Source organism: Phymastichus coffea, unplaced genomic scaffold (genome assembly GCF_024137745.1).
Source record: "Phymastichus coffea isolate CEN01 unplaced genomic scaffold, Cenicafe_Pcof_1.1 PCOF00097, whole genome shotgun sequence".
Classification (NCBI taxonomy): domain Eukaryota; kingdom Metazoa; phylum Arthropoda; class Insecta; order Hymenoptera; family Eulophidae; genus Phymastichus; species Phymastichus coffea.
In genome coordinates, this window is record NW_026706908.1 from 360,433 (window position 1) to 375,701 (window position 15,269).

At 37.8% G+C, this 15,269-nt stretch overlaps 1 protein-coding gene across 13 annotated transcripts in view; it reads right to left on the reverse strand.

Moving 5' to 3' along the window:
* The window catches only part of LOC131669845 (forkhead box protein P1), a 203,407-nt gene that overhangs the window by 90,073 nt on the left and 98,065 nt on the right, over window positions 1-15,269 (reverse strand). For all 13 annotated transcript variants that reach the window (XM_058945022.1, XM_058945023.1, XM_058945018.1 and 10 more), the window contains exon 2: window positions 12,428-12,535. In XM_058945022.1, the coding sequence (XP_058801005.1) occupies window positions 12,428-12,535 (108 nt within the window). The remainder of the gene's footprint in view (window positions 1-12,427; window positions 12,536-15,269) is intronic.

Below are 15,269 nucleotides of genomic sequence, written 5' to 3' on the forward strand. Positions count from 1 at the left end.
TTACTCCACCTGATTTATGTCAAATTTGAGTAATATAACCTATTAATACTCACAAAGAGACGATCATATAATAGAATAAGAATGTTGTATACCATACCGTAGTTCAATTATCATATTTTTACATATGCAGACGTCAAAAACTATCAAATAAGTTTTATTGTCGTCGTAAAAAAGAAACTTGGTAAGGAAGGAAAAAAAAAACAAATAATCGAAATTACAGTTAACCCAAGGCAAATATTTCTCCAAAGTGGGGGTGGGGAAGGGCTCGCAGATCGGTTATTGGCAGTTATTCTAGAGCTTGTGACGAGCCTGCGAGTTTTCCCCATATAAAAGTCAGTGGCCAGAAGACGCCGATACCATTTTTACTCCGCCACCTCCTATATATATACGTGTGGACCGGCATATTTTTCGTCCCTTTGCCAGCGAAGAATATTTGCATACGCTCGCAGAAAAAGAAGCGGCGAGTAGTGTAAAGGACACGCGCGCGCGGATAAAAAGATAATAAAGTAAAAGAAGCGGCATACACTGAGTTATCCGGCGTGAAATTTTCTTTCCCTTCTCTTTTCCGCGATGGTTTTTTAGTGGAGACACGTGAGATTGTATCGGAAACTTTATTAAAAGTTTCATGGGATAAGATTTAGTATGAGCGAGAGAGATATAGGCCAATCATTTTTTTGCTCTCTCGTGTAGGTGATTTTTATGTTTTGCGCGCTCTAACTTTTTTTTGTCGCTTATTTTTATACTGAAGAGTGTATGACGATGGTTTCAGCCATGGAATTTTATGTGCTACCAGTATTCATATTTCAACAAGTAAAGGATATCGTAGCGAGTTCAAACAAAAATGATTAATTTTCGTCAGATAAATTGTGCAAAATCAACGTTATACAAATTTATTAAGTAATTATAATTTTCTCTATTTCTACTTATCGGTTTAAAAGATGTCTCATTTTTCGATTCTATGAATAACAAAGCTTTAGTTCCTTTATTTTGCAAATGTATTCTATTAGTGCTTCAACAAAATCGTCAAAATCAATTTTCTTAATAACAAGAAAAATTCACATTTGAAGTTCTCGACTGTTCAAGGAAAAGCCATGCTTCTTGTAAAATCCAAATATACCTTCGTCAAATAAGTAAGTTATCAGTAATTCTCGATAACTCCACATCAGCCAAACATGTATGAGAGTCAGCGCCACGTGTCGATGCATAGTAGGTAGGCAAAGCAAGAAGACAGAGAGAAAGAACAATGAAGACAAGTTTCAAATTTCCGGCACTGGCGTGGGTGTAAGAAAGCAATCTCTCGCGACGGATAGTATAACACCAAAATAAATTATAAAAGAACAGCAGCAGCGAGTGAAAGTAAAAATAAAAACAAACAAAAAAAATACAAAACAAAAGACTGCGCGAAATGCAAGGGAAAGGAAAAGAAGAAGGGCGTAGTATTATGCGCGGGCGACTGGCAATCTTGGGGGATTCCGCGGGATACAATGGGATCTCAATACATCACCTCGGCTAACACCACCCCTACGCGCAGATGTCGTAATAGCTTAGGACGTGCACCACTGTAATAGCCAAACCGCTACCACTGCCAAGCAGCTATATGTATAAGTTCGAACGCCCTATACGCAGAGAATTGAATGTGTCGGACTTGCAAGCTTTCGCTGATTAATGTTTCCAATCGATATATTTTTAGATTTTGTGTGTCAGATGTTCCACACCGGATGGTAAGAATAGAACCAGGTGTATAGTCATTGAAGATTAGGTAAAGTATTGTACTTGGTTGATCGACGTTGTTGACTCAAGTGTATGTTTGGATATAAAAAGACTTTATTTCAACGAGTCACTCACGTGACGTTATTGCTTGATATTAAAAAGTTTTTCGGGTAGTCGAAAGATAATAACGAGGAGGATTTCATTGATAAAATAAGAGAATGAAGACTAAGACTGAGAAAACAATTTCTTTACAAGTGGACAAAGTTCTGAAAAATATTCTGGACCTAGTTTGACTTGAACATAGCATGATTCATATTTTTGTGAAAGCTATGAAATCCTATATGTGAAAGAAAAGGTACATATTGAAGGCGAAGAAACACAAACTACGAAACCATCAAGTTATCAAGTGAATATCATCCAATTACATTTTCCAGAAAGAATCGTCCAAACACAACAAAGTTGCTTCTTTCTCTCTCACTCTCTCTCTCCTCTCGTAAGCTAATTACCAACAAAATCAATAAAGCCCACAGCTCTATATAGTTCGGTGGCGCTAGACGACGACGCAACAGCAGCTAGTAGTAGCATCTTGCCAATGACAACGATGGCTGACGCTCTCTCTCTCGCATACACACGCGCGCCCGCACACACACAACCATATATGGCAGACTCTCTGGTTGCATGAAAATCGCGAGAGGACGTTGACACGCCACCCCCGCAAACTCGTGGAATGTCTTCCAAAGGCGTGGCGCGCCAGCCAGCCACCACACACACACTCTCTTTCTCTCTCGCGCGGGCACGGTGGAGTGGGGAGTAAGAGAGCGAAGTCGGAACTCACCTTCGCACCTGGCAGACATAGCCAGAGCGACACGCCCACCGTAGCGGTACCGCCTTCGAAGAAGGAGCGGCGGCGGTGGCGCGGAGCGAAATTCGCTTCACTTTTCTTTTCTTTTTTTTCCCTTCCATTTTCATGCGCTTCGCGCAGACGTGACTGTTGGTACATTAGTTAAAGCGACGGCGCACTGTTTTTGCGCGCAAGCGGTGGCGGAGGGATGCCGAGCGGCTGAGTTGCGAGGCGGTACTGTTGGAGTTTTACCGTATGCTGCGAGGATCAATTGCGTTTTTAGCGTGCTCGCTTCTTGCGCTTCCCGAGTATTCCTTTCCCGGGGAAATTCAGCTGAAAATCAAAATAACAGAAGCGACGCGAAGTATCGCTCTAATTATCTGAATAAAAACTGGAGCTCTGTCCGCGCAGATCACGCGGGTGAAAGCACTGCGAAACCGCGCAGCCGAAGAAAAACACAAAGAGAGGTATTTGCAAGCCTGGAATTTCGCTTTGGCGAGTGTCGGTAATGCGCAGCACTAAAAGCTCCTCTTTCTCTCACACAGATACTCAGGTATGTCGGGGATAGTGGGGTAATAGTAGGAGAAAGAACGGGGTGGGGATAGTTGTAAGGAGAGAGAGAAAGTCTTCCTCCTCCTCCTCCTCCTCCTCCTCCTCCTCCTCCTCTTACAGCAGCATCGTACAGGACCAACCCACGTCACGTGATCAAAAAGCATCTCCCTTCCACTCTCTCTCGCTCTCTCTCTCTCTCTCTCTCTCTCTCGATCTTGCCCAGGCTGTGGGCTGCTGCACGGACGTCATGGAATAGGATCTTACATCGTGAAAGGGAATTTATGGCGCTCGTCAAGGATTTTTAGTGGCCTTTATAAATGCACGCGCCGAGTGGGAGAGAAAGAGAGACTTTGTCCTGGCGCGGATATGCCCTGCGACTTGAAGTCTCCTAAGGATATTATTTCTGCTGCATTTCGAGCGTCGAGTGAGAGGATATATCAGGTGTTCGTTTTTTGCTGCGCAATGCTATATACATGCCCAGTTATCTTGACTCTTCTTTCCTTGTTGAGAGGAAGATGGATGTGCATACTGCTTCGAACATTTATATGCGAGCTTGCGTGGAATCGTGCAGCGTTGGCTTTATGAAACCGAACGATATAAATTGCAAAATGGATTGTTTTTGTACAGGAAAGCGAGTATTGCAATAAACAAAGTGTTCTGCAGATACGATTAAATACTAGTTGCAGCGAGCACTCGGAGTAACATTGCGTGCGGCTCTGGCGAAACGTGCACCATAAACGTAATGTAAATTGAAAGATTTCAACGTGGATTCTTGAAAAAAGATTGAAAAATTCAACGTGGCCGTAGAGTGCCGACATCGTAGCAGTCAATATAAGCTTTCCACCTCGCATATATACGCACGCGTATATAGCTACGGGGAAGCTTGCTGCTGAGAGTGCGCGTCTGGTATTGACCCGGAAGCTTTTCCGCGCAGGAGAGGAAGCTTCGCTCGCACTCCTAATTATCCCCGGCATCGATAAGATGCTCGCTCGCTAGCGCATTGTAATATTTGCACTTTGCGCTCGCATGTGTAACTTGGCGCTCGCGAGTGATCATAATAATACTTGGCTGCGCCTTACCTTACTGGAATTTATGCTCGACACGCGGGTAAACAATCCGTTTGGAGCTTTGTGTATTGGACGTGTGCCCAGTCTGCGCAAATTATGTACGCGATTTTCTCTCTCTCTCTCTCTCTCTCTCTCTCTCTCTCTCTCTCTGAAGGAATTTTTGTCGATGGTTGTGTAAGAAAGATGGAATTTCGCTGCTGCCGCTGCTGATGGAATGACGAGGTAAAAATTCGAAGCACTTTTGTGAGGAGGTATCTATCTAGATGAAATCGAATTCTTGGCGATAAAAATCTTTTTTTATTTTACTGCTATAGCGTTTTCTTTAAAATTGGTATGATAATCTTCAGATGCTTTTGGACAATATTTATCATGAGTAAGCTAAACTACCTTTTTCCATTATACAAAAAACAATTACTGATATAAAAGATTAGTTAAAAACGTTAGGAGAAGCTGGTAAAACCAACGGAACCTGTCGCAATTGATCAACTTATCTGTAAGCTCTTCGCAAGCTTTCTGCTAAAGAAGTTACGTAAACAAGCACAAAAATCATTGCAATCTTGTTTTACATTTTTCCATTATTATAAAAAACTATTAATCTTACACTCTACTTATTTCCATCGAAGTGACTCTCAGCAACAACAATCCGCACAACGAAAAATCGAATGGAAAAGAAATAAATTGCTCTAGCTCTCCTATCACCGCATATCACCTGTAGGACGCCCTCCCTTAGCTGGCGCGAGCACGTGTATACGAGTTGCGCCATAAACAGCGAAGCAACAGGACTCAGCAGCAGTAGTGGGGAGAGAGCAATATATACAGACAGCACAGGGGCTTGTTTAGAGAGAGACAGACTGAGCGAGCGAAACGCACGTGGGGTGGTATGAAAGAGGGGAGAAGCTTTCGCGCAAAAGCTCAAACGACGCCTCTCCCACTTGTTGTGCTGCTGCTACTGCTGCTGTTGTGTTGTGTGCCTGCCTGCCTGCCTGTGTATATCGGAGAAAGTTCAACGCCGAGCCAGACGATGTGATGCTGCAGTTTACGTAGATGCAAATGCTGAACTTCGTCCTTGTTGTTTGGTGAACGCTCGCGGGCTTCTCGTTTTGTCTACTAACGCCAATTGGTGATGTAGCGACAAGTGATTTTTTGTCTTTTTTCTTTGATATACGACGGGATGATAAATGTCCACAAACATTTATTACTTAAATAATTATCAATTGATGTTTAACATAGAACAAGTAAACGAACATCAATCAAACACTTTCTTTCAGTGCCTTTGTTTTGTGCAATTGATTTATCGTAATTTGTCAAATTTTTTTGGATAGCGCTATGGCAATTAATCAGCTTTAGCCGAAAAAAGCAGAAAATATGCGGATAAGACACTTGAAGGGGATGTATGATTGCCCGTCGAGCATATCGCGGTCCAACTGTAGCTGGGCGTTTTAAGGTAGAGCCACCCCTTACTTTAAAGGGCACAATCTACGCAGTATAGCGGGTCGCTTGGAAAATCTATACACTCTCGCAGTACAAAGACCTACTTTCTCTCCATCCACGATATAGAACAGTATTTTACAAAAAGGACGCGCTCATTGCAAACATTTGGAGAGTCCAATTTACTCGATGTTTTGAAGAGCAAAAAATCAGCCAACCTTAGGCTTCTCGAAACTTTCGATAATTCATAACAATCGAAAGTTTTAAGAAGTAGAAGCATCTTACACTGGGGTACGAATATCGATCGAAGCCTCCGCATCATTATACTTCCAAAACTCGTGCGGCGCGGCCGATTTTCGTTTCGTTCGGTTCCCTCTTTGGCAAAATCGCTAATGTTTAATTGGCTCGCAAGGCTTTTGCATTAATTGCCCAGCGCGTTCGCGTTCCTTTTCCTTTTCCGTAGGGAGGCGTAGCATTGAATGCTAAACAAAAGCTAATTTATATCCGGGGAGCTGCCGGAGATCGCCAGATGAATGGCTGGTCTCCTTGCATACCAATTGACTATCTTTGCGAGTTTCGTGCATACTGTTTGCGGCCCTGGCAGAGAGATTTCAGGAACGATTCTTTGATCTGATGAAATAGATGCAGTTTTATTCATTTTGAAGATCGCAATTTATATACCCGTGGGAGGTTGATAGTAGTACTTTTTCTTGAATACCATTACATTTTACTGACTTTTCAAACAAAGAAATTCGAAGATTTAACTTTTACTCGGATAGATTCAATTTATTCGTAGGTAATTGCTTGCAAATTAAACTATCGATATATCCGTGCATTATATCTTACGATCCAGCGTAATCAACGTTTTAAATCAACGCGTATCCTCGTTATTAAATATATTTTCAATTCGAAAAGCTAAAGCATCGTAAATAATGAAATTATTTATCCATAAGAGTTGTATTTTTGTTCTCATTTATACGGTAAGCAGTAAATGACATTTGTAAAGAGTAGAGATGTTTATTGAAATAAATGAAAAATTAAATTTAATATTTTATTTGGACAGTCAATGAAAAAATATAGTTATTTTTTCAACTTAACAAAATCTGTAGACTTATTATTAAATTGATTAGCGATAGAATATAAAGATCTATCTTAGCTTCATTATAAATTCTAGTCAGTGGACATTAATAGAATTCTTCATCGTAAAAATTTAAAGTCAGCGATATTACTCTAATCAAAATATATTTTAATATCGTGGATTCTTAACAATTATCTAAACTATTAAATTTATTTTATTTTAATGGTCAGAAAATGTCATCGATAAAGCAATTGTCATATGACAAAGTCTTTCAACCCTCTAGACATTCAAGAAAAGCGAGTTTTGAAGAAAGTTTTTGAAAGTTGTGAAAAATGTCTTATTCGTGATAAACATTTGGATAGCATAGTTGAACCATATGCTTTACTTAGTTGTGTAAGTAATGAATGTATTATTCAGAGTGACAATGTAGAGATCCATTTTTGATCAAGTACATGGTTATAGAAATCAATAAATATCTGTAGATCTGTTAGGAAGCCATGATCAGAATACCAGATCTTTATTATATAAACGAAACTGTTGTCAACATTCGTAAGGTCATCGTACTCATAAGTGTATGTTTATATAGGAAATTAATGAGCAACAATAAAAAGGTATTAATATTCTAATCTTCATTTTTTGAACAACAAATCCAAAATATAATGCATGCAAATAAAATTTTGTTAATATAGAGTGCACGTACACATATTGTTGATTTTTAATTCATAAACTTGTAAGGCTCATATAATTTCGTGCATGAAATACGACACAAAACAAAGGTATTCAAATATATTCCTGAAATTTGAAAAGAATCACAATTTCAAATTATAGTATACTCGTCAAAGGAAATTCATTCGTTTATTTTTTAGTTATCAATAAGAAATATTCCTCTTATTCAATAAAAAAACACGACTAAAGACGTAATGTAATACGGTCGCGGTCGATATATCTTTCTATTCTTTATCCTCTAAAATTTCCTACAAACCCCCCACAAAAGAACCTCATCACCATTTTAAGCAATGCGATTCAAAAATACCTATCCCCTCTATTTAAATCTTTCAAAAGCTGACATTCCAACATAACACCTGTCTAGCACCTGAAAAATCTTAGAAATTGATGTGCAAGCTGCAAGTTCATTTCGGAGAAAAGGCATTAGCTACAGTAGCAAGGAAAGGGGCATCATCTTCATGAATTAATCGCAACTCAAAAGAGAGAGAGAGAGAGAAAGAGAGAGAGAGAGAGGGAGAGAAAGAGAGAGAGAGTCTGACGCGTCGCCCGGCCGCAATTACAAAATAATAAAGAGAAGATACGTAGAGTCACGTAGAAATTTTGGGGACGCGACGAGGGTGTAGTATATACTTGTCGCGCACGCAAAAGAGAGAGAAACTCGCGAGGTCGAAGCCCAGACGTCTTAATGTCTGGGCCCTCGACAACGACGACGCCCGTCTACCGATAAGCCCCGGGATTCAATTTATTCTAGCTCTTCTGCAAATAATAAGCATTCGAGATCTGCGTGTCTACCTTTCTTTTGTTTGTTAGACGATGGATTACTTTTGTTTTTTTCTTTACATTTAGACTTTCGACTTAGGAAATAGATCAAATTGTTTATAATTTGTTCATAATCTATGTAATATCAATTGATTGCACAAATCGTTGTGTGCGTACTTGCGTACGATCATAAACTACTTTATAGATTCAATTTGATCACACGAAAGTATTAGATTCCGAAAGAACTTTTTATAAAATTGTTTTTAAATATTTATATAGATATGTTTATCACAAAAGTTGATTATAGCAATTTGTAATAAAAATCCGTGTCCCAGCGATCGTCAAGCTAATCGCAATCTGCAATTACGGAGTCGAGTCTTGTGCTTTAGGTATCAAGTTGGCGACTTTTCTGTAAATGGCTAACAGCGTAACATAATTAGATAAAAAGTTGGGTAATCAGGAGGGATTATATATATATACACTATAGCTTTTTCCTCCTTTAGGATATCTTTGCGCAGTGCAGTGAGTGGCGCGCGCGCGCGTGCTTCGACTCCTAGCCGTCGTAGCAATGATTCCTCTCTTCCTCTCCCAAGAGGAAATGAGCCTCCTACCTTCTTTCTTCCTTTTCGAGGTGTCGCGCTCTGCATAAGTGACTAGGTAAACTCACGAGGAATTTGTGTGCACGAAGTAGCTGTCCATTTACTCTTTGTCTTTGATCTTCTTTTTTTTTTTTATTGCAAAAAGAAAATAATTCCGGACAGTTTCACGTATCATAACATACTTTGGCTGATAGTTTGGAAAAAGACTTGCCGAGCGCACACGTGTAAGGAAGGCGCCTCGAGTGTATATTCGATGGTGCACGTGTGCATTCGTCAGCGTTTTTTGCTAAAAGCGATAATGTACTTGTCTCTCTGCTGTTGGCCGAGTATCGCGCGCGCACACGTACGTGGTATACTGTCGTCATGTAAACATTGGAGCAACTTGAGGAGTCGCTGATGGAAATGTGAATACTATTTGTGTTCCATCGTGTTTTGTGCGGCTAGGAGTGTAGCTTTTCAATTGTTACTTCTCTATTATGATTACGTACGCAATCCAATAACACGTGGATGCAGAATATTTAAACAGCTTCTATGAGATCAAACAGTTGTAACAGAATTTTATTTTATTCGAGAATGTCTTCTTCCTTGCAAAATAATTTGTTTCTATTCAATAGATGTTAGTAATAAATGTTCTTTAATGATCAATTTTAGTGTGCAGATTTATCTTATAACCATTAATAACGTGTTCAGAAAAATCGCAAGTAAAATTGAAAGGGCAGGTTCTCTTATTCATTCCCGAAACAACATTGCTTTTGAAAACTGGTACGCCACTATCACTCTGTCATGAAAAATGTAAAATCTTGAGTACTCTTTCAATAATGTAAAGAATTTAGAAGGAACAATAGTTATAGGTTCATTACGAGCGTCCAGGTCTGAGCAAAAAATTGCCTATAATAAACAGTTCGAGTATTCAAATACAGTGTGAAATTTCAATAAAAATTAAATAACCGCATATATTAATTTAAAAAATACGCAAAAACAAGTAAAGACTGATAGAAAAATTACAGTAGAATATTTGTTGTTTAGACCGGAATGAGCAGTTGTTACGGTAAATTATTTGCAACAACTTATTAGTTTGCAAGCAATTGATTAAAGTTATGATGTTACGGAAAATTTCTGTGATTGTGAAGATTTCCAGAAACATTCAACCTACGAGATTATAATATAATAAAATTCAAAAGAAGCTTAGCAGAAGAAAGCTGCCCTAATATTTAATAATGGTTTTGATATTGAATTTTTGTAATTTGTCAGTTGTAGTGTAAATACAGTCGAATTATAGAAAAGTCTAATCACTTTAATATGTGAATTAATAGTAATAATTCAAATAAGCAACAGAAATTTAATTACATGAACATTCACATTGAAACGTGTACAAAAATCAATAACCACTGATATTTGATAAACACGAACATCGAAACCGAATACAAATTTGATTAAACCGCATAATTTTTGTATTAAATCATAATATCGTAATAATGCAATTCGTGATCAAAGTAATGCTCTATACGTGCGATGAATAATAACATGAATGCAAAATTGATTTCCAATGTCTGTTTTATTTCGTCGAATTGTTATGATTATGTAAATAATTCGAAAGTTTCCAATATGCAGATAAGCACGTATAGCCGATTTTATATTGAAAATTGAATTGGACGATTATCAAAAGAAAAAAACACATTATGAAAATAAATGCACTGTTGGAAAGTTTTGTTTATTTTCAAGAAATTCTATCAAAGATACATATAGTTTAGAATTAGCTTATCAAAGTTCATCGGAGGAGAAAATGAGTATTCGGGACAAAACTTCAGTTATAACAAAACCGTGACGACGAGGGCCGCTTCCTTAAGGAAAACTAATCCAACAAAACAGCAAATTATAAACTCACTGTGGCGCGGTTGGCGTTGTATATAATGTAAACGTCGGCAAGCGCCCTACGCGCGCCCACGCGATTCCGCCTTGTAATGAAATCAAAATAAAACCTGCGTGTGCTATGTATAACTTATATACTCCTGCGCCTTCTCATCGTGGAAAATAATGCTGTCTTCGAGAGAGCCAAAGTGGGTTTTGATAAATAGCCAATAAAGCGAGATGTGGTTTTTAAATGAAATGGACTCGATTATTGCATTTTTTAATCTACATTCTAAAAAGCTTTAATCAAATTGAGTTATGAACACTACAAAACGTACTCGTTTCAAGGAAAATATTACTCATTTTAAGCAACAGACGTTGCTCCTTATGAGTTCCATCATACTACTTTTTCCCAAATATTGCTCAAATAATCGACAAATACGCCACTCATAACATTCATGGAGAAAAATCTAGTATACATAAAACCAGCCAAAATTTAAATCAAATCACAATCGTAAGAGTTTACAAATACACAAACTAATAAAATACAATCGTTATTAATTGTGAGTATTTTATTCTACACTTCAATCTCAACGTATCCAGGAATCGCCAGCTCCAGCAATGAAATTTAATAAAGTACTTGAGGGAAGGTTCCCTTTTACCTTCCGAGGCGGTTTTTTGCAAGACCGGAATTTTCAACAAATATCATCCTGCAACTTCTATTCTTATCTTTTTTCTTATTCTCATCGTGATAGCCTCTGCCACTTTTATTATTAACGGTGATTTAGAAGCTCCGGACCGTGGACCCGAGGAAACTCTTAAAGAGAAAAATGGCGCGAGAGAGCGACAAAGAAATGAAAGCTATACCGTATTGACCTCGACTACTGGTGCTGGTTCTCCTTTTGCGATGGTGGTAATTAACGTTAAGTTTTAGCATTATCACTTCGACTGATACGTTTTTGTGATCTGCATCGCTTCTAATTAAAGTGTATTTATTTTTTATTTTTTTTATTAATTTAAAAAATAGTATATTATTTATAACTTAATAGATCTAGTAATCATTTCAGGTTGCCAAAAATTGGTCCTATATAAAAATTATTTATCCGATCAAGTTTTGAAAAGTTCAGGAAAGAGTGCATAATTATTTAGCAGAGTAAAAATTGGTCATTATTGATTTCCATAGCTATAATTTGTTAAAGAACTGCAAAAATCAATAATACAACCAAAACATCAACATAGCTGACCTACTTTATTCATACAATACCGAAACCGCATTAGGAGTTTGACATAAACGCATCCATGAATCGAGCAAAGACAACTTGATAAAGGCAATATCACGATTATGGCCACAGCGAAACGGGAGTTAAGTGCCCAGGGGATTAGTATCAGTTGTCCATTAAATTCCTGCTCAGTCTCTCACGCGCGCAAACGTTTACAGTCTATTAAACGGGATTAAATGCCCCGGATGACCGCACCGCTCTTTATCGGCCTTAGATTCGCATCTGCGGTATGGTGGTCGAGGGCACAAAAAATAGGTATTCTTTTAACGCTCGGGATGTACGCCTCGGATACTGCGGCTCTTCATTAAGGCTACGCTGAATTATTGCCGCGCCATCGATTGCCTTACTATATGTGCTTACGCTGGTTTTCGTGCATAAAATGTTCATATTATTATGTTATTTGAGAACTTAAAAATTCGCTAATAGAAGATCTTCGAATAATCAAGAAAGATTTACAAGAGAATTGTATTTCGTAACTTGAGTTATCAAAATCTTTTGTATTCAAGTTAAAAAGGACATGGTTTGAAAGAATCACTTACGTTTGTTCGGCCGTTACCGCGCAGGTTCGCCTGCCAGGGTACAGTAGTCGGCTGAAAGTGATCTTTTCCCCAGGAGCCGCTGTCGAATGGGCTCTCGCCGATGTGCCCCTGTAATCAACAAGTTTTGGTCATTAGCTTTTATCGTCAATTCACTTTTCATGCGTTGTATTCAATCCGATTATAAATGACGTATAGATGGAGACATCAAATTTTATTAAATAATTTTCACTTTGTTACTGTATTTTATGTATAAAAACTCATCGGTGAAATATTACCAGAGTTATATATTTATTCAAATAAAGCATCTTTCAACAACGACAGCATGCCAAAAAAGGTTTTAGGAGTGTTTAAACAAAGCCGAGATTAATTCATACGTACTTGAGACTTGCGTGCTTCACAAGTGGCACACAGTCAAAAGGCCAAATAAACAAGAAGCAAAAGAAAAAAAAAGAAACAGAATAACTCAGCTTCCTGAAAATGCAGTTCACATCAAACAGTGTATGTTTGTTTGCCGAAAACTTAAAGCCATTTCTCCGTAATGCTGCACACACGAAAAGAAGCCTCCAGCAGAAAGTTACAAAAGACAAGTACTAGCGCGCTCAAACAATTATAAGCGCGACTTCAAATGATATGTAGCCTGCACCCGAACTTTTTCTCGAGCTTGCTTGTGTGTTCACGCTAAACGCGTTTTCATGTACGCTTTTTATTTTGAGTGGACGTATGTTTTCTTTTTTTTATGTTGGAGACTCTTATTATTTTATGCGTAAAAAAGTCTAGACGCATATTGTATATTTTCGTTTTTTTTACTTTGTATTCTATATGGATTACACGACTGTTACAGGTTGGTTTTCTATGAGGAACTTTTGCCGTGCTTCTCCAGTTGAATGTTTATCCTGATATTTCGGGGTTGCGGTAGATTTTTTTATCGTTAGATAAAAATATTCATTTTTTTTAAATAGATAATTGTAATTTTGTCATTTTTCAAAATAACGTAATTTATGAATTAAAATTGATTGACAGATCTACGATAGATATACTTAATTGAAGTATTGGTATCTAGGTTTTATTAAATAAAAAAATTATATTGATAGGGATTAAAAAAACTTCATTTCACATTAGTAATTGTAATATTTTTAGATCAAAATTTGTATTTAGGTTTATTGTTGATGTACTTACACATCAATAATTACATTCCCAAACTCAAAAGCCAAGCTAAGCCATAAGTTAACGCTAAAAAAAAAAAAAGAATGGCTATTAAATTACTCGCAAAGTATGAGAACCTTTTCCAAAAGTTTAAAATCCGAATAATCCAGCATCTCAAGTAATAACGCAGAAAATTTCGCGGTCGATGTGCCGCGTGCGTGACGTACTACACCTCTCTCTCTCCTCTCTCTCTCCTCTCTCTCTCCTTCTCTCTCTCTCTCTCTCTCTCTCCAACTTTATACCCCATAAGCTTTATTTTTCTTTTAACTTTTACTCTCGCGCCCCGAAAAATCTCCCTCCATACCTCTCGCGCATAAATCAGCCGAATATAATGAGAGTGCTTCGTCTTCCTATACTGCCTTCTTTTTTTCACCAGCTTTATTTCAAGCCTAGAGAGTCGTTATTATGCTTTTGCCTAGTTCGCGACATTCTTTTTCGAGTGCGTGAGAAAAAGTTCGACTGTTGTAAAAAAGAATTTATTTTTAGTCACTTTTATTAGTAAAATACTTGTTATGTTAGACAAAGTTATTTGAACATTTGGTCTTCAAAGCCGAGACCATCATTTGTTGAAATAATTAGAGTAACAATGTCTGACTGAATATCGATAATATCGACATAATGTGACCCTACAAATCTTATTAGGCGGCTCCTGGAAGCTTCTCGTACGATTTGAAAATTTTATCAGCTCAATCGGGAAATGGGCATAATTGCTATGTTGAATACATAATTTGTACAGCCAGGAACTTATGTCATAAAATAATAAGCAGCTTCCGCTAACAATTTATTTTTCAGAAAGCAAATTGTTTCAATTTCAATTTTCCATAAATGTACATATACACCGAGTTAATTAAGTTAGATTTGCTTTATTCACGAAAAAGAAATTTCTAATGTTTGATCAGCGTAAATACATAGCGACTATAAATGTATGCGATATAAATAAATGTTAATTAGCATGAAAAAAGGCAGCCGTGCGGCTATAATTCAATGATAATTTTCGTGCATTGAGCGTCGAGGCAAAATTGTAGAGATGAGCAACACGCCCACCGGCTATTCACAGAAGCTTCTCTTGCGCGGGTTGAATCGAGGCCACGTGACGCAATCGTTTTGCGCCCGAAAGTAACGCACCGCTTTTCGTGGAATAATGAGGCGGACGTGTGTATGTGTATGTGTTTCGATTTGTGTGCTTTCAAACTGATTTGAGAAATATTCGCGGGGCCAAAACGGTTTTTGCCAGTTTTCCACGAATTTTAAATGAGTGCGATCGATGGCTCTATTATCGTTTGATTTTACAATCGTTGCATGCGAGAGTTGATTTGGAATGCTTTCAAACATTTTATTGCATAATCATACTGTATGTATCGAAACAGTTTTGAGAGATGAAAAATTCAAAGATAAAGGTCTTCGCATGCACACGACAAATTGCCAATAAGACAGTTAATAGAACCACTGATGCAGTTCGCGATTACGATCGTCAAATTTATGAGGGAGAATATATTTTCCTATGTTCGTTTTCATGCGGTAGCAGAACTGCTATATGTTTATTCAAAATTCTTGCAGTAAATGAAAATGTCCAATCGATGGGTAAGATAAGACGAAAACAAGATAAGGCGGCGAAGCTATAACAACATTATGCTGTCTC